Raw genomic sequence first — 20,663 nt, 5'->3', positions numbered from 1 at the left:
CCACTGTGCCGTATGCTCACGTGCAGTCGCAGAGAAGCGCTATTCCTCTAGCCACTTTGCTGTCTGTTCCTTTCGAAGGAGCCCGCTCCAGTGACTGGCGTGTCCCTGTGTAATCAGTTTGGTACTTATGTGTTTTCCACCCTTCATTCCTCGAAAAACCATCACAGAAAACCACGCGCCCATTCATGTCATTGTGTTCACGTTGCGCCACTTGGTGGCCAAAATCACTATTGGTAAATGATAAACGCAAGATTAAAGTTTTTGTCTATTTATTCTGCCGTTTAAAAAATAAAAACATGTTAATTAAAAGACCATTTCTAGTGCAGTAACAGTTACACACTCATACAGAGGTGGAGATACAGGTCCTGCAACAGTTGCATGCATGTCCCTGTCACACCAGGATACAGACCCATCACAAGGAGAAAACACTTTCAGCTTGTCCTTTCATCTTTCACTGGTGGATGGAGATTCTCTGATAAAACTTCTATTCCAGTTGTGTGGCCATACAGTCGATCATGTGTGCTAAACATCAGTTGTAATTGTGCAGCCCTGAATGTACCACCCTGTTTGATGCCTACACATAGCGATCATATTTGTATTTGGCTATAATCTGCAGCACTATTCTTCCCTCTCTCTAAGGCGTGGTTATCAAGGAGCAGTCTGAGACCGCCTACGTAGGGGGTTATGGTCGATACCCTATGGGCTCTTTGCTTATCTCTTTAGTTTGTGGGTTTAGATACTGTAGCTCAGCTTTGCATGTGTGGAGGCCTGTTTATGCTGTGACTGGCATGAACCCTTCTTTTTCCTTTTCTTTTAACATTGATTTGATCTTTGTCTCTCAATTTGGAGTGCACAGTTGTGTATTTGTAGGTCTGTCTCATCTCTTCAGTCAACTCAAGCAAATCCAGACTACCGGACTATTACCAGCCACCAGTTGTGAAATATGCAACAAAACAACCAGTAAGCAATTTTTACCACAATATGCGATTGTTTTACCACTGTGGGAGAGGTTGGGCCTTGACACAAACAAAGTAGAGATGCTGGTGTAGTGAAGTTCAGAGAGTGAATTATATTTTCTCACTGACCAACCACAGAACATTCCATCACAGGCAGGTATTTCACAAACAACAACGGGGAAAAATACTTATGAATGTATGGTTTAATGGGTCTTGTCTTGGGTTGAGCATTATTCTACAGATTTGGGCAATCTGTTTTGGTGAGTTTTTGTGGGGCTGTGCAACAGAATGGAGGCATCATGTGATCACTGTGGGGCCTTTTCGACCAGTCCTCTCATGAAGCTCCGAGATCTTCAGAGCGATAGTCACCAGGGGAGCCAGCATGACCTGCTCCAGACATAGCACAGGAAGGGAACCATTAGCTTTCAGAGAGTATTTCTATCTTTGCCAACACTGAGAAAATAATAGTGTGGTAGTAATAATGTTTATTATTGTTTATTTTGGATCATTATGTCTTGGACCTGCACTTTTTTAGTCATACATTTTTACATATTCCCCCATTCATCAGTGCAACTATAAATCATTTTAATAACTCAATTAATTTTGCTTGGGAGGTTCAAGATTTGTTGCAACCATCCTCCAATGAAATGTTTTGAAGAAGAAACAATTGATTGACAGATTTTGTGTAAAGCCAAGATGATTTCTGCACATGTGTATGTCATGCAGTATGTAAATCCCTTCAATTTATTTAGAGAAAAACTTAACTTTGTCATGGTTTTGCACAATGTTTACCTTCTGTCTGATGAAAACCAATTCATTTTAACAGGGAAATTATTTGAATTTTTTTAAACCATGCTGGTCAGATAAGATCTAGTAATTCTCAACTGCTCAGTCAGAAGCAGTTGGGTTTCAATTGAGAAGGGCAGTTGAGTGATTCAAAATGATTTGCCCCTACACACCTGTGGGTCTTCATATATCATCTGAGGGTCTTTCTCATAGCTGTCTATGTAGAGCCTGATGGTGGTTCCAGCACTGCCTGTTCCACTGAGGCGGAAAATTATGCGAGAACCATCTGAAAAAAAGATCCTAAGACCCTGAAAAAAAACAAAGATACCAAAGTGAGACCCATGATTTGCACATAATTGCTATTAATTCTAATATAGCACCCCGATATCACACCGCAAGTTTTAAAACTGATGTTGACAATATGAAAGATACATATTTGCAGCATATATTTATGAAACATGAATCTACTGTAATTGTTCTGCAATTTTTATGCCTTCCCTTATCCAAGTGACTTTGCCGGTAGACTGAATTTAAGTTAATTATCTTACCTCTCACACATGGAATCTCTTATTGACAGGTTTTGATATTGTTAGACACTACAAGGATCTAACTTATGAACATCATTATGTTCATAAGTCACCATTTTCCATAACAATAGATTCTGCTGGTGATATAACAAGGTTATATCACCATCTTTATATATTTTATATACAATTTCATCAGCTCAGAGTACTTGTGGATGGCAGACAGCAGGGTATGATGTAGTGGGGTAGAAATGCAATGTTTTCCAATGGGAGGACATTTATACATGATAAATTGCTGGTGGTAAGTGAGGGGGCAGGATAGAGTGTATTTAAAAGGTAAAAACAAAATGAACTCACTCTCTCAAACACTGTGACACATACTGTAGCACAGGCTCTAACCTGATTCCTTGAGATGCTTCCATCCACAGGATCACTATACTCAAAGTTGTCAGCTTTCTCCACTTCATAAATCTTGTCTCTAGCTGAGAACTTCTGCCCAATGAAGGCCTTGTCAAGGATCAGTGCCTCCAGGTCCTTGATCATCTCAGTGGCAGCATCCGAGTCCACTTCCTCATAGTCGTACCTGTCAAAGGTACACAGATGAATTGTGCTGACTGAGTAGTCGTTATACCAGAATCATGTCTGCCTGTTCCTGTTATGGAAAAGTACTATTCCCAAGTAAATTTCCCAGTTTCCAAGTTTGGTAAGCTATTTCACAGTAGAATTCTTGAAAACACTCTAGTCGGTGTTGTCATAAACCAAGTTTACTTGCATAGCAGAGAGATGTGTTTATTCACTCCTCTGCATAATATCCGCCAAACTTATTTCTGTATTTTTTAGTTTAACCACTAGAGGACAGTAGTATGCAGTTATCACCTTGTGAAGAAATTTCTGCCAAATTTCTGCCAGTGGTCCTTCATGATGTCTTCCACACTCTGCTTCCGCACAGCAATGATTGACATCCAGGCCAGCACCGCCCACAGCCCGTCTTTCTCACGGATGTGGTCAGAGCCTATCAGAAGAAGGCAGTGCAGTGAGGCAACTTCAAATAAGAACATCAACTAACTTGTGTCTTAGAAAGTAATACTCCTCTTGGTTTTAGGTGTCAGTAAATGCAGCTCACAGGTATGCAAAGGAATTTAACATGCTGTATAAGAATGTTGTGTATTTTTTTTGTCTTATAGTTATAAGCTATGCAGATGATCAGTCAATCAAAGTACACTACATTAGTGTTCAGCCAGAAGACATTAGCCCCTTTACATTAGCACCCCTACAATTCTCTATACAGTGAGCTCCATAAGTCTTGAGACAAAGACATATTTTAGTCATGCTTTATTTTACAGCCTTTAATTATCTAGTATGTACTGGGTAAATACCAGGTAATTATTACATAACTATTTTTATTTCACAGGTAATTACTGTGAGACTGGCTATAAAATGTACTTATCTACAGTAGTACAGTACTAACAAATGGTACTTGGGACTTTGTTTCATAGTTAGGAAGACCGAGGATAGTCGAAACAATGGGTTAGTTGGGTCAACTTGACCAAGAAGGGATGAGTTGTGACTCGATATTAAATATTGGTTGTTTTAATCCAAAAAAATGATTGTGAGGTACAAAAGTACGAATTGTATCTCACCTGTGCCAAAGCTCTCCTCTCCACACAGGGACAGCTTCCCAGCATCCATCAGGTTCCCAAAGAACTTCCATCCCGTGGGTGTCTCATACAGCTGGATCTGCATGGCTTTAGCTACACTGAGCCAAAATAAAGACAGCACTTCTTGAACCATAATGATTACAGAACCTATAAAAAATCATATAATTACTCTCATATTCATCCCCTACGTTTCCATTTCCAGAAACAACATATGTTTCAAGCTCTTTAAATATCAGAATCAAATATCCAAATCAAATTCTTTCTTCAACCTTCAACCTCTTCTTTCAGGCCTAAATTCATGCTATGTGTTGGGGAGACACTCCCTGGCTGGACACTTGTCAACCACTTTTTCTAATGGGCACCCCATGCTGAGACAGCTCACTCAATAAAATGCCACATGCTCAATATACACATATTCACTCAGCAGATGCTGCAATCCACAGACTGTGGACATTCCAATGCAGTTTAACTGTGCACATGTGTCATGAGCAAATCTGCTGAGCTGAAACATGCTGTGGCTGACATCTAATCATGATCATATGAACAATATTAATAATTAAAAAAATAGAAGAACAGAAGAAATGATTCCAATCATTTGAGAGTCACAGGCCAATCGGTCCATCAAGGCTTGTCAATCTGCATAGATTCAAGAGGTCATCCTAAAGTCCAAAATTGTATACACACACACACCATGCTGGTACAGACCAAAGACCAATACCTTGCATGTACCACACGCAACTGTTTAATTACAATTAAACACCTTCCAGAAATTTTTCCACTTTCGATAACTTCATTCTTCTCAAAGACTGCTAATAAGCTAGCTAAGTAGGATCTAAAGAAGGTTACATTTCAAATATATTATGTTGTTAAAATTGCAGGTTTATGAGTCACAGCTATCATTCAATAAACAATTAAAAATGAAATTTGTAAAGTTTTGTGACCCGACAACAGTCAACAGCAAATGAATCAGGCAAGTCAGGCAGATCAGGCAGTCTGGCAGGGTTGACCGGGGACTCCCGGCTCACCGCTCTTACTTGTCGAGTGCGGCACTGGTGGGCATGCTCCGGGCCAGACCTCTAATCCCACTCTGCTGGAAGTAAGGGATGCTGAAGAGGTTGGCAGCAATGACAGCCACTGAGTCAGAGGGGTTCACAAAGAAACCCTGCCTCCCCAGAATCATGTTGCGATCCTAAGGACACACAAGCGGGAATAAGGCTTGTGTACACAGTATGAAAAGCACAAGCGTTTACCTGATTTAGGATTATTACACACAACTGAATTCCAGGGATATAGTCGATTGTAAGGCATTGATGTGCAAACTTAAAAATGGACAACCCAAAACACTTTCTCTGGTCACCTTTGTTCATCATGAAAGCATTTTCGTTTACATGTGAGGACGGATTCAAAAGGGGTCAGTGGACCACTTCCATAACCAAAGCTAACCCCCCTATTGTGTAAAAGAGGAGAACCATAAATTGCTCAAGTAGGGCTTTAGTAACGGCGCACATACACCATCACCGTCAAAAGCGGCTCCAAAATCATACTCCCCGCCCTTCATGGTCTCCACCAGGTCTGCAGCATAGGTGAGGTTAGGATCAGGGTGGTGGCCCCCAAAGTCCTCCTTGGGGATGCAGTTGATGGCAGAGTTAGCAGGAGAGCCCAGCTCCTCAGAGATAATCCTCTTCACATATGGTCCCACCACTGCAGGGGCACACAGAGGGACGGAAAGGGAGACACAGAAAGCGAATGAATGCTGAGGAAATGTTAATCTGTCACACACCCTAACTCTATCTAATCAAGCATTTTTAAAGAACTCTACCTGATCTAGCTTCTCTTCATCCAAATCTATGTACTCACCGAAACAGACTAGTCTACCTAACTAAGCCATCTTTATATTGAAGTTAGCATAATTCATTCTCTGTCTATTTTGATAATTCATACAGCTTTTGCCGTGGCTTTTCGTACAAAATAAAGGTGAAAGATGGTTTGCTGATCAAATGATTAGACACAAAGTGCAAAGATAACAATGTTGTTGTGAACACTTTCTCTAATGTGAAAATAGCAGGCTCTATTTTCTCACAATAGCACAAACATAGCACTGTCAAAGAATTTGGAGGCTTTTGAATGGAGGAGGGATGAGAGCCTTAACAGTCACAGTCATAGACTGTTCCTGCTTAGTTTCACTGTTGTCCCAAGGTGGTCCTCTTAACAGAGCAGACCCTGAAGGAAACCCAAACCTAAGCAGGCATGTCATGGCAGGCCCCCAATCCATGAACGACAGTGCCATGTGATCACCATAGCTACCGGCTGCTGGTCTGAGTCGCCTGGATGGGAACCTCCTTAGAAAGCACGCAATGACGTGTGGATATTGGATGCCTTGGGGCTCTCAAAGAATTACTCAGTATTACTCCACTGACTTTCAATTCTAACATTCCAGACAAACCTCAAAACAATGTTCTGTGTATCTGCTGCTTAGTAACATGAATTTGAAATGACTTGGAGCATGAAGTATGCTTTAATGACTTTAATGAATTACAGCTGCTTCCACCTGGCAAACCGTATACCTGAATATAAATGCAACTAATTTGTCCCTGGCTTGTCAGGGCAATGCCCCACCTCTTACCCCCATGCATGGCATCCAGCCGGATTCGAAGGTGGTTATCTCCAGAAAGCAGCTCCTTCAGGGCAGCAAAGTCAAAGACGTTCCTCAGCATGTTGGCATAGGACTCCACCGAGTCCACAATCTCCACTGCGGAGCAAAATGACACAATAATTGGTTATTAATAAAACAGGGTGGAAGGTCACCATTATATATTACAGGTGTGTTTCTGAGCTTTGAGTGCCCCAGTTCTCCTTATTTCGCTTAGTTCCTGTGAAGTAATCAGGGTAAATATCCTTCTTAAATCAACTACCAAATATAGAGAATGTGTTCTGGTGTAAACATTGACAGACTGAACCCCCTTACTCCACCGCTCCCCACTCCAGGCCTTCAGCTGACCTTTGAAAGGTTTAAACTTGTTCTCTAGGTCGAAGGTCTGCTTGCCGATGGTGGACAGGTCAACTTGGAGGTCTGGGCAGATTGCATACTCTTCGATGGTCTTACTGATCTGGAAGATTTTGTCTGTAATTGCTTCAGGTGCTGGGCCTGCATCAGGTCACAAGACAGAAGGGCTTCATGTCAGAGACTCACAAAGGCTGATTAGGGTGTAGCTACCACCCCGCTAAACTTAACAGATCAATCCTTTAGCAGGATTAAAGCAAATGCATAGAATTCTCTAGCTCTTCATTGTGAGACTGCTAGAAATTAATCTCCTGGATAGAGACCAGCCATACTATAGGAACTGTTGATCTAAGAAATAACTGTGTGACATTTAGGAATCCAAGGTCTTGGAGGGTATGCAATGTTTCAAATGGGAAAATTAAGTAAACCTGGCTTCCTCTAAATAGACCCTGCTACTCAACCTTGTATTTCTAATCATAGTCTGATTGGCCTTTAGCCACTTATTAGAGTCATACTGCAGATTGTAGTGTGACATTGCCCAGCCAGCCAGACATCCTCCACAGATGTTGGGTTACAGAGACTCTCTTGATGAGAAGATCATCAACCAGTTTTCTCATGCATAGTATTGAGTTGATATATGTAGCCTTTATGAGTTCTTGAATTTAAATGATTCCTTTCAGCCATGGGAAAAGCAGGCTTTAACTACAGGATTGGAATGGGAGCTTTGGCATAAAGCAGCTGTTGTGATTGCCGTTGTGCAGTTTAATGCTGGCTCCTGTACCATCAGTCTCAGGTAGCAGTAGCATTATACATCATTAACTGTCGCTGCTGTTGCCGCCAGCTCACCTCCGTTGGAAGTGTTGAACTTGATGCCAAAGTCACCATTGGGCCCTCCAGGGTTATGGCTAGCGGTAAGGATGATGCCCCCGATGGCTTTGATCTTCCTGATCATGCAAGACACTGCTGGTGTGGACAGGATCCCACTCTGGCCAATCACCAACCTCCCAAACTACAGGAAAACACACAGGGAGGCAGGTCAATTAAATCCTTCTGTGCCAAACATACATTTTAAGAAATGTAACTGCTCACAAAGCCTTGTTTAGAGGGACTAACATGCAGCTAGCTCAACTAATGGAATACCCATGGAACTGGCACATTTACAGCTACCACAAATATGTTAACTTTGCCTGAATAACCATTCTCTTTGGAACACACAACAATGCATATTTCACACAATGTGAGTGCATATTTCATCCAGGTGTGTAGGTACTGCTGAAGTCCGTTCCACTAGAGCATGATACGTACATTAAGAGCATGTTAAGAGCATGAGGTTTGACCACCCTTGTTTTATCTGATGTTAGTTTTGTGTGTACTGCTGATTACTGAAACTGTTACTTGGTGTTTGTAATTAATGAGATGCTTTTTCACTTAGTTAACCTACTACTTTGATTGTGGAATTAATTTAATTTAATTTTGCCGATTAGCCAATCCTAAAATAAGCAAAGCATAGCCTATAGGTTTGCCGAGAGCAATGCTCTATCCTAGTTTGTTATGTTATGTTTTACACCATTCCAATCTACTCTTTCCTCCACAGAAAGCACTTCCTGCGATTTGGCCCTCCAAGGCAACGGAACCTCTCCAATTTCTGGTACCCCTCGCTGTAGGACTGCCAGTCTGCCACAAGGAAGGCTGACTGCATCCCTGCATATCCCTGTTCATACAGTTCCTCGCCCTCGCTGAGACCTGGATTACTCCTCGCCAAGACCTGGATTACAGCCAATAATGCTGCCATGCCTCCCGTCCTCTCATCCTCCTTCTCCTTCTCTCAAACCCCATGGCCATCCGGCCATGGTGGTACTGGTACTGGTACTGGTTTGCTGATCTCCCCCTTGTGGAAATTCTCTGTTCTCCCCCTCTCTGACCTGTGTATATCCACTTTTCAGTACCACTCTGTCTCAATATCTTACCCTATTAACCACTTTATTGTTGTTGTCTATCATCTTCCAGGGCCCCAGGGAAGTTCCTTGATGAACTAGAACATGGTGCCGTCCTCAGCTCCTTCCCTGAGGACGGCACCATGCTGATCCTCCTGAGAGACTTCAACATCCACCTTGACATCCTCCCATTTGTCACCTCCCTCATAAACTCCTCCTTTAGCTACATTCCTTGATAAGAAAAGGAAGAGCATCTAAATAATTTTATTGTGTGTGAATACATAGGTTTTGCTATGTATTCCAAATGTATTCTCATTTGTCTAATCAACAAATGAACTGGCATTGGTGTCTACAGAAAATAGGCTGACTGTACCAGGGTAATTGTCAGAAAAATAATCTAGGTACACCGATTGTCTAGGATTGCCTACCCCTGCTGTAAATTGTTAGTTGAAGCAGACACGCCTTCAAAAAAGCAACAGAAGAGCTACACATGTCAGGAACTGGAAGCGACACACCTTCAGACATGTAGAGACTCACATGGGTTAGACAGGACATTTACTCAGATACTGTAAGTAACATAGGTGGCACTGACCCCATTGGCTGCGGCCATTTTCACTATGACTCCAATGGCAGTTTTATTAAAATAGCGGCCATCTCCTCCTACTACCAGGGTGGATCCCTGACGGTCTCGCAGGTCGATGGAGAAAAATATACTCTGCACAAAATTCTGAAGGTAGTCCCGTTTGGTCTCAAAAACACACACCCTCTTTCTAAGGCCACTGGTTCCTGGTTTCTGGTCAGCGTAGGGAACAGTCTGCAGGGTAACAAGCTGGAGGGGACTGTCGTCCATTGCGGTATGAAAGCCCCAAATGACGGGAGCGTTTGTCAAAGCCTTCAGGACGGGGGTGGAGATGGAGAACAGAACGATGTGGGGAGGGGAGGGGGCAGAGCCCCAAAAATAACTCTGTGGGACCTCACCTCACAGAGGCAGGCTGTAACTGAAGACGCGCTCCTGCACATGTCTGGGGGGATCACTGTCAGGGCTGAGGCGCCCTCCAGAAGATGGTTGGGGAGGAGCAGGGTTGCCCTCGTGCACTGTCAGTGTGGATACTTTTTGGAAAATGTTTGGAGGTTTCCAGAGTCTCCCCTCATCTGATCTCTGACACAAGGACTACCCTGCCCAAGAATAGCCCAGCGCTACCCTCCCAGAACAGGCTGAACCCTACTTTCAGATATATAGCAGGGAAGCGACACCATTTGAAGCATGCTATCCCAGGCACAGCCCATTGCCTGCCAAAACTGCCTAGCAGGCAGCTGCCAACACTGCCTAGCAACCTGCCACTTAGTAGAGACCACCTACTGCCTGCACAGCACACACTGACAGGAAACAAAATATGGCCAGGCCATGGCAATTAATCTTACTTTTCTACAATAAACTAATCACTAAGATAAAATAACATTTGTATTTTGAATATTGGAAATTGACAACATAAAGGAAGTAACTGATTACATAAACAAAAATATACAAAATACATGTATGTATGATGTATAGCTTGTTCATGATAATAAAATGTATACCTTTACCCCATTAGTAGCAGCAATTTGGATGATCAGCTGAATTGAATCTTTCATGAAATAACTTCCGTTGCCGCCCACTACTAGTGTGCCATCATGTCTTCCAGCCGGGTCGATAGTTGCAAATATGCGAAATTTTCAACTTAGTATTGACTTACAGTAGCTATTTTGCTGGTTCCGGGCTTCCCGACGGTAAAAGCCTAGGCTTTCACAGTTATTATTTTCATCATCTGCAGGAAAGTAGCAACGGTGTTTTAGATTAACGTAGGCTGCCGTTAGGTGGCAGAATAAGTACCTGAGTGCTAACCAAGTCGACCAATTATTCCTGCTGGTGACTCCTGCTTCAATATTTAAAGACGCCGAGGAGCTGTTTTTTATGGTAAAGGAATTCTTGTTATCAGAATCACTCGCTGTTTTGCTTTGTAAATACATATTATCTTCTGGCCTAAGGTTAGTTCTGCGTATATGAATTACATTAATTACACGAAGCCTACATTATCTGATGTGGAAGAAAGTCTCTTTATATATCCATATGTATAGCATTTATTTAGCCTTTTTATTGTGATCATGAGGTGTGTCACACACAACAATGAAACATTAGTACGTTACTAAAGCGCACAAACAGATGGGAAAACAACAACAAAAAAGCAATGCAAAATAACATTTTAAAAGCGTCAAATAGCTACGCAGAAATACGAACCCGTTTCTCTCGTATATTTGCGACCCAAGGTCCAGGGCTACTACGCCAAAAGTCTTGGTCCCTACAACAATAATTATTTATAACAAATACAATTCACAAATAAAAAGCCTGAATTCATTGTATCCCTAAATGAAATGAAATGTTTGTAGCCACAGCTGCCCCATCATTAAATAAAAAAGCAATGAATACAATAGAAGTTTTCTTAGCATACAAATTCTTTATTCAGAGACATAGACCTTTTTTCTTTTCTCTTTTTCCATTATTTTCTTTTTACTTTGTCCTACTTTTAATCTGATTCACTGTTTACTGGTGATACTGCAGCTTACAAAAAAAGCAAAAGTCGCGCAATTTCGGAGAATTGAAATGCACTGGTGTTCCACGAGGGGGTAGCACACTGTAACAATTTGGGTGGGAGCGCTGACTTCTGGGTGACCAAAGCTATGTCAAGGGTGACCAGTGATATCTGGATAAATAATTAAAAAACCGAATACCCGTAGCGAAAATAAGGTTATTTGTTGCAGCACTTTGAACGTTGCATATTTAATGTTAATTATTATTACTGTTGGCCCATTATTCTAATGTAGCATATACTGGCTAACTGAATAGCTGGCTAGCTCCTAATATTGGATAGATAATGCTGCCTTTATATGTGCTACCCCTTGTAGTGTGCATGGAGCACTTCCACTATCTGTAATGCTGCAACAACTTTTCACAGTGGCAGTCCTCCTATCCATGCACAGAGCGTTCCAATATAATGCAGGTGACTGGTGCCTATTAGGACTGCTTTTAAGCAACTGCATCAGTGCTGTGTTATAGCAGTTTTATAGCAATTTTCTGAACAAATAATATCACATCACACATGTTGGAACTGCAACTACATCCAGATTTAGGGCATGTCACCTCTATGAACTCAAACAGTGAAATGGATTTAATTGATAAAATAAGACTTTGGACTGTTTCAAATAGCAAAAAGAAAGAAAACATTTTGTTTGAGTTGTCACACTGGTTGACAGGGTGTTACATTCAGGGGCCACAGGGTTTCTGGAGACACTGATACATTTATGTGTGCAGTGAGTGTATGTGTTTGGATGCCTGTATCAGCAAAGGAATCATCCCTTAAGGAAAAACAACATTTCATTTTCTTTGTATTTTCTTTCTGTGCAACTTGAATTAATTAATTATTATAATCACACATTATTAAACTATTCATGTGATTCAGCTGAAGACTTAAGATGAGTATGAGGTGAATAGACCGATTGTTCAGCTAAAACATTTTTTTCATAAGGTCAGGTCAGGTTAGGTTTTCTCTCACCAAAAAGTATCTTCATTTGTCACAGTAAACGACTGTAAAATATACATTTGTAGCTTGCCCCAGATAGCATATCACATTGCTCTCACATGGTTGGGTGTTAAATGTATTGCTTCATCAAAAAGTCCAGAACATTTTCAAGCACATAGTTTGGATTATTAACAGATCTGTTTATCCTTTTTCATATCACATGGAGGCAGGATATGGTAATTGTTGCCTTGAGACAAGCTGCTATTCAAGGCCACGTTCCAAGACAGTCCATTTGCGGTTAAAGTCGTAAAATTGGACATGTAATCATAATCCAGATCTGTCATGTTAGACAAAGATTTGCTCACGCAGCAAAAAAAAACAGCCTTTGCTAAATCAATGAGAAGTATGACAATTGTCAAAAACAATAATCAAGTCTTATTATTTTTCATAATGTGGTTGGTAGTTTGATCTCAACAAGTGAATGTTGAAAAGAACTATCTAAACATTGAGCTTCATATATTTCCTAAGGAGCATAACATAAATAAGTGAAACAGTTCTGCTTCCCAATTGAGCAATTTATGTTCTCTGTCTGAAACATAGAGTCATGAGCTGAAATTGGCTCTTTCGATGCAGCACATTTTACTGCACATGAGAAAAAAACCCATTATGAAGTGCATTCATACTGTATAATAAACCAAGCAGAAAAGGAATGTTTCAGCAATATAAAAAATGAAGAGTATGTTATGAAATGTTTGCATGGAAGGAGATGGAATTCTATGGTTTCGCTCCTTCATCTCCATTGCTACTGGTCTTGGAACTCAGTTATCCAGATGTCTGACTTCTATAGGTACTGTCAATGTCGTTGCATTGGCCTATGTCTTTCCTTATCTCACATATCAGGTGTTTTTAATCAGATGCCATTATATTATCAGATGCACAAATAGGACGTCCTTGACAAGTCAGGTTGGCTTGGAGATCTGTTATTATGTCCTTTCCGATGATTGCATAAAATATTTCAGTGCAAGGGCTGTAACCTACAGAGTCTACTATAGTATCAAAGTGTGGCACCCAGTATTGTAGTTTGTTCTGCATTTCCTTCCTAATGTCCTTTGGCATTTTTCATCTTTGCTTTGCTTAATTGTCCATTTTTATGGTCTATGTAATGTATGCTCTCTATTTTATATGATAGGGTACTGTATCATAACTTTTGAGATTGTTGACTTGTGACTGAGGGCCATCAAAACTTTCCCCTCTTTTTAGCAATGTAGGTGGACAGTGCTGTGGGATCAATTTTAACAATTAGACTTGCTTATGGGATCAATAAAGTGTGACTCATCTCTCCATTAATCAACCTCAGAATGCTTTTATTGACATAAATGCCATCTTGATTCCACAGCTTATGGCATAGAGAACTTTTCCATTTGAACTGACAAACTTCTGCATGAAAGACCTGATTCTTAACCACTATTGTAGGCCACATCACAGCTTAGTGAACTGGGAGGTGAATATGGCTGTAAGGGGTGGAATGTCACAACAGTCAAAGCTATGTTGACAGAATTAGAAAGAATAGTATAGTTTATTGGGACCTTCCATCAGTATTTTTTTCCCTCATGGATGTTAAGTGTGGATTTTTTTCTCCCTTCTTCATTTGGTGTCCCCCTCCTCCGCCCAGAAGCATTGTGCCTATAGAGTCAGCCATTTTCACTTCATAATGTTTTAATTTCTCAAAAAAGTTGTTAATTGCAGTCAGAAGGCATGATTACATCAGTGACCTATTGCTTCAGTTTCAACAGTGAGCTTCTCCAACCATGGATTTGTTTGGTTCAAATACACTGCTGGTTTGAGTTTGTGTCAACAAATTATGATCATGCAATAAATATGAAAAATGTCTGGGACCATTTCATGGAGGCAACATTCTTGCACTGACGGGGCTCTCACTGGCCAATATGGGAGGGCAACAGATCCCATCCTTTCTTCTTTAATTTAGATATCATTTTTGAGCACCAAACTGTGTTTCTGAAGAGAAAGGCTAACACTTAACTGGCAGTCGAAGTTAAGGACAAATGTTTGATTGAATCCAGGCCATAATAGCGTATATGTATACTATATTATCATATATGTATACATAATAATATATACTCTATTCATACTAAAACATGTATTTAACATCAGTAAACATTTTGGTCCCTTTAACTGAATCTTGGTTACAGATGGTTTGTAGATGGTTAAAATGTATGGTCTCTCTGACCTTGTCGTGTCCCATGAAGTGTCACATCAATTTTACAGTAATCATTCTGAAAGCATAGAGAAAACGCACCATAAAGACAGCATTAACATGACTATTTAGAGGCAGCATGTGCAGCTTGCATTGCCAGCAAAACATTATTCTCTTCGCTCGGACTTGTTATTTTAGCCTCTTGGGTAAATCATTTTCCAATCATGGCTGGATAATAAAGGTTGTATTGTATAATATTGTTGTGTTGTTTTGCAATGCATTGGATACAAGCCAGTATTCATCTGAACCTGGAATAAAAAATCCATACTGTGGGTTGGGAAAATACTGATGTTGGTTTGTGTAAAGAAGAAACTTCATATTGGAGTGAACAGGGGATATGTATTTTTATGGTCTGGAGGATTAGGCTACTGTCTACAATGGAGTATCTTTCAGGAGACCGTGGGAACAGGCAGCTTTCACAGTCCATACCCCACCTGTGCTCTGCCAACAGGTGGCACAGTAAAGGTCACCGCCTGGTGCAACAAACTTATAGTGCAGCAGTTAAGACCTTTTTAAAGTTTATATTGGCCTGACCATTACCACATTGACAGTTTACATGTAGTTAATAATGAGCCGATTAATTTCGAGAGCCTACTTTCATTCGAATAATTCCGTACATAAGCCTATCATGATATACTATGCGTGTGGAAAGGCTTTAAGCTTTTGAATGTTATTTCAGTCTTCCCTTACCTGCAGGTTTCCAAGTGAAACAGTTGCTACAGTATCACCGCCACTTGGAAGTTCCGTGTCAGCAGTTTCCAATGACAGAAAGTGAATTTCAAAGCTGCAGCCTCTCCCTTTTCCCTAGAGTATCAGATGAATATAGTCTGTGACCTCTGTATGTCACACACTGTCTAGGGCTACCAATTGTCGTTTAGGCTATGTGTGGGCTCGCATATTTGCACGTAGCCTACTTCTTACTTACTTAGACTAAAAAAAAAAAAGGCTACGTGTCACAGTGACACAGTAGAAAATAAATAACGCTGCATTAACGCTGGGAGCTTGAACTTTGTAGACAATCAGTTTTATTCGTTGTACAATTTGTTAATTGCCTGATGCAGCCAATTGTACGTCAAAAATTGAGAACATATTGGCTTCAGCTGCATAACTTAAGTTAAACCAGGCGGACATAATTAGGAATTGTAATTTAAGTTGGGCAGGACTACAGAAGATAAATGATTGAAGACGTTAAAAGTGCTTTGTAGCGAAGACTTGGAAAAAAAAAGTATCTGTGCCGTGACGATAGTATCGTATTGTAGCTACTACTACTGCCACCAATGAAATAATAATAATAATAATAATAATAATATTATCAGCAGCATCATCCAGATAATATTCCAGAGAAGTTGCCATCCTTAGACTTAAACATTGATGGAGAGGAATTGACTGTCCCTTATTGTAACCTACTGATATGAGTTAAAACCAAACAAAATCTATTCTTAGGAAACTCAGTTTGTTATTTTAACCATGCGCAGATACTGTTCATATTTCCACTATAAAGTTTTTAAACCAATGTTTTAAGGGTACTGCTCATAACATTATGAACTCTTATTTACATAATTTACGTGGGAGCAGCATGGAATCATCTACACGAATGAACACAGAATTAGAGTAAATATATTTTTTTAAATAAAATCTTAACAAAAAAATGTTAACGAAACTCTTTAAACAAAATGAATGAAAAACACAAAGGGAATCAGTTTCATCATACAAATATATTTAGGTTACACATTTTACCTGTACAGTTGCTATTTGGTTCTTATTGACAGTGCATACAGATTTATAAGTCCAGTGCTGGGTACCCTACACTCAAAATGGTTCAGAAAGGTTGATTCCATAGAGGAACCATTTTAGTTCTTTATGGAACCCTCAGTCATAGGTGTTAAGTGTAAACGCTCCCAGACAAAGAACCAATTTGTCCGATAAAGAACCATTGAACTTGATCGGGTTCTTCTATGGAATCACAGGGTTCCCATTGGAACCATTTTAGAGTGTATTATACGATACAGCAAAGTTTCCACCTTTCTGTTTTAGCAAGGCAGGTTTTGAGAAGCAGATGAATATTTTGGCATAGTTGTAATGGATGTTGTTGGAAGAAACTGTGCGGGGATGAAATGCGAGGACGCGTTGAGGATGGGCAACATTGCGGTATGGGCCCGCGGCTGCACGGTCTGTACGACTGACCGGACTGTCATAGGTGACTTTTGAAATGTTTGTATGCTGGACGACATGTTGGTCATCCCAATTATATTTTCTATACTGAAAGAAGGTTTATTTGCAGGTTCAGACTTTACCGCGGTTGCGGGGCATCGACTGCTCAGCTGCATTTGAAGATTAGGGCAGAGTTGGGAATTGAAAACTTTTCTGTTTAGTTCAGCCGTAGACATCAGTGGTACGGCCGCGGGAAACACGGCTCCCAGTGGATGGATATAAGGGTGCAACGCCGCTGGATGGGGATACGCTGAGGGGAGAATCCCAAAGTGACGGCTGTAAGGATTCCCAATGCCAAAAACTCCAAAAGTCTGCATCATGAGGGCGGTTTGGTCCCTGAGAATGTCTGGCTGGTGCCTCTTGAATCTTTTCCGTCTCCTGAGAAAGCTGCCGTTGTCAAACATGCCCTCTGATTGTGGGTCCAGTGTCCAGTAGTTGCCCTTTCCAGGATTCCCTGCTTCCCGTGGGATTTTGACGAAGCAGTCGTTCAGAGAAAGATTGTGTCGGATGGAGTTTTGCCAAGCGGGGAACTTCTCTCTGTAGTACGGAAAACGGCTGCTGATGAACTCGCAGATGCCGCTAAGTGTTAATTTTTTCTGTGGACTCTGGAGAATAGACATGGTGATGAGTGCTATGTATGAGTAAGGTGGCTTTACTTGGCTGTTCTTTGACGACTTCTCTAGCCCGTCCCCTTTGATCACTCCGCTGCTCTGGATGGCTGCACTTTCAAAGGGAACACCAGCCTGTTCCCCAGCACTGGCGGCTACCGTCTCCTGTTGGGATGCTGGTCTATCGCAGTCGCTGTCCCGTTCCAGCTCCTCGTCATCACTTTCTCCAACCACGTCGATGTCAACGTCTTCAGCTGCGAGGACAGTCTGGCCAGACATGTCGTTAGCACTACTAGCCCCAGACAGGGTCATCACCACTTTATTCAGAAGAGCGAACCAAGCGTTGGTTTCGTTGACCCTCGTTTTACTGTAAATAACAACAGTAGTCTATATAGCCTATGTCAAAGTTTCGGTAGGACGAATCTTTACGCCTTTTAAAGTTAAACGTTGGCAATATCTGTAAAACATTAGCCTCTTTACAAGTTTGGAATTAGGCTAATTAACCTGTTAAAATGTAGCCTCTTCACAAGTTTGAAAATATTAACATGCAGCTATGCTATGCCTCACGTCCACTCCTCACAGTTCCCTCAAAGTAGGCTACAGCTACTGAAGATAACGTGGTTTACACCCGGTTTTAAGCACTGCCTTATTTTCGGCTAAAAATATACTGTCACTACAGTCACGTGGCGCAATTACGTCATATGCCCCCTTATATATAAATCGCGTTATTGCGTAATTTGTGGACCGGAGAGTAGTATCATGATAGTTTTCTACGACTACTATAGGCTGCTGCTACTACTACTACTACTACTAATATTTATTTTAGAAAGCGCAATATGAAGAGCTCATCTAAAGCGCTCCACAATGAGGGGTGGGTGGGACAGACAAAACTGAAATGCGTACTGATCACTCAGTCACTCATAGCCTAATCTAATATTCAAATCTGTTTTAGATAAACTCCTCTGCTTAAATTGTTTACTTAGCCTATAAAGATCAATTAAAGGTAAGGGCAGCTGTAGCCTAAATCCTGAAACACTGTTGACACATCTGAAATTGCTGGTACTGTAACTTATATAGGAACTATGACAGCTTTGAAGGTAATGCAATATTTTCATAATATGTTTATTTTATTTCTATGCACAATGAAAATGTTTTACCTTGAAGTCTGTTTTATTTAAACCAGTTCTTGGAGGAAGAATGCACATATATGCCAGTTTTCTTATCATTTAGAAATGACAAGCATTTTAAATGCAAGTACATGTATTTAATCTCATTGTCCAGCAATTAATAAATACACGTCACATCTCAGGACAACAAAGCATTGCCGCCATTAAGAAGGGTTCATATACCTATGCTTCAGTATATGTATATGTATAAATATTTTAATTACCAATTCGTTTTTTGAAAATCACCCAATAACGCGCTGTAAATGAAAAACGCATTATGTTCAATGTCATGTATTTTGAATGGGAATATATGCATATCATATGCATAATTTGCAAACCATTGCTACATTCTATTTTGTTAGTCTCCAAATGTGTATGTGGTGACAACTGTGGTAATGTTACATTTCAACAAACCAACATACATAAAGAAATTTTGTTCTAATCGCGTCAATATAAGAACATAAAACGTACATGTGTACATGCGTACTGTGCTGGAAGTGATGCACAGTAAAATGTTCAATCAACTTTTACAGGGTAGCATACATATGGTCCAAATTGGACTAATTTGCACTATGTTAGAGTTGAATACATACTGCATATTTACTGTCTCCAAATGCTAAAAGCGTAGCGTGCTCTGGAATGTGGAATATTTTCAAGTCAAATTTATAAATACTGCTGACTCTGGGACCCCTGTTATGATAAATGATAAATTATCAGTAATAATAAATTCACGTGCTATTTTATACATAAGGGGATAATGGGTTTGCATTCATAAATGAGACAAATTATTTAAAAACCCGCAAATGTCTCATCATACTTTTAAATCTATTTAGATATTCGATATTCTAATAATAATAATAATAATAATAATAATAATAATAATAATAATAATAATAATAATAACAACAACAACAACAACTATTATTATTATTATTATTATTATTATTATTATTATTATTATTAGTAGTAGTAGTAGTAGTAGTAGTAGTAGTAGTAGTATGATATCGCTTACATTAATTATAATTTAGGAATGGTTAATATTGGCATTATTCACATGCATAATAATAATAATAATAATAATAATAATAATAATAATAATAGCCTCCAGGCTATACTTACTTTTAATTAAATTAAATTATTATAATTCTTTTCACAATGGAGCCTCCAGTAGAGGTTTAACTATCAGAATATAAAAATCAGGAAAAAAAACCTTTTTCTTTACTATTAATAACAACACAATTACCTACGGCGGAATAAACTACCATAGGATGGTATATTCCACCAACAGATTCTGCCAAGGAAACATAAGCACCATGAGGAATTAACAACGCCCCAAACCTCATTCATCGCTTGTAAGCATATACAGGAGGCTATAGCCTATGTCTATAAGACTATTTCAGCGCCCCCCTCTATTACAAATGGCGCCTGGCTGTAAATACTAATGCAATCTCTCAACTTAATTTGATTTTGCTGGTACACTCGTTCATGGTCTGAACGTTCCCACGAGGAAACCCAGTTTGAAGAAGTGCTCATGCAAACTAGTGCATGCATAGCTAGTACATACATACATACATGGCACACACAAAACGACGAGGGCCCGTCTACGCCATATTTCAAACTTAGCATAACAAAATGCCCTTTTCGGCCAGCAATGATATGTCGCTTTTTAATTGAAAGATGAGAAACAGGTGTTCATACTAGTAGGACTAGGTTGTAACTGTTTTAGATATACTGTATAGCTTGTAGACCCGTTGAAATCCTTAATTACTCTACACAGGATGTACTAGGAAAATCAATTATTAGTGACCAATTCAGTGAAACAACAGAGCGTTGACGTTGTGTTTCCATAACAAATCGTGTTACCTTAAATCACAATATCAGAAACATTTTTGCTGTTCATATTATTTTAATATTAGATGAATACACATGTCTGGTAGCTGGCAATATAGCAGTAATTATTGATTCAGACTCAGGTCTGTATCTGTAGTCA

At 40.0% G+C, this 20,663-nt stretch overlaps 2 protein-coding genes across 3 annotated transcripts; both read right to left on the bottom strand.

Annotated features, from left to right (window-relative positions):
* Nucleotides 1–430: 430 nt before the first annotated feature.
* On the bottom strand, nucleotides 431–15,654 carry LOC133128637 (phosphoglucomutase-1-like). 2 transcript variants are annotated; one of them, XM_061242324.1, is made up of 11 exons: nucleotides 15,379–15,654; nucleotides 7,772–7,934; nucleotides 6,923–7,069; nucleotides 6,548–6,673; nucleotides 5,435–5,625; nucleotides 4,959–5,113; nucleotides 3,907–4,022; nucleotides 3,143–3,278; nucleotides 2,624–2,849; nucleotides 1,916–2,050; nucleotides 431–1,343 (listed from the first exon to the last, which is right to left on the bottom strand). In XM_061242324.1, the coding sequence occupies exons 2-11, from the start codon at nucleotides 7,875–7,877 to the stop codon at nucleotides 1,254–1,256; spliced, it is 1,428 nt and encodes a 475-aa protein (XP_061098308.1). In that variant the 5' UTR covers nucleotides 7,878–7,934; nucleotides 15,379–15,654; the 3' UTR covers nucleotides 431–1,253. The 2 variants fall into 2 exon arrangements, with proteins under 2 accessions (XP_061098308.1, XP_061098307.1); XM_061242323.1 differs by lacking the exon at nucleotides 15,379–15,654 and adding an exon at nucleotides 9,452–9,744 and having other exon boundaries at nucleotides 432–1,343; nucleotides 2,666–2,849.
* A 795-nt stretch (nucleotides 15,655–16,449) lies between these two features.
* Nucleotides 16,450–18,081, bottom strand: LOC133129646 (forkhead box protein D3-like). Its single transcript, XM_061243871.1, has one exon. The coding sequence runs from the start codon at nucleotides 17,817–17,819 to the stop codon at nucleotides 16,719–16,721; it is 1,101 nt and encodes a 366-aa protein (XP_061099855.1). The 5' UTR covers nucleotides 17,820–18,081; the 3' UTR covers nucleotides 16,450–16,718.
* Between the last annotated feature and the right edge of the window lie 2,582 nt (nucleotides 18,082–20,663).

The sequence above is a fragment of the Conger conger genome, chromosome 5 (assembly GCF_963514075.1).
Source record: "Conger conger chromosome 5, fConCon1.1, whole genome shotgun sequence".
Classification (NCBI taxonomy): domain Eukaryota; kingdom Metazoa; phylum Chordata; class Actinopteri; order Anguilliformes; family Congridae; genus Conger; species Conger conger.
This window is presented reverse-complemented; position numbering and strand designations above follow the sequence as displayed.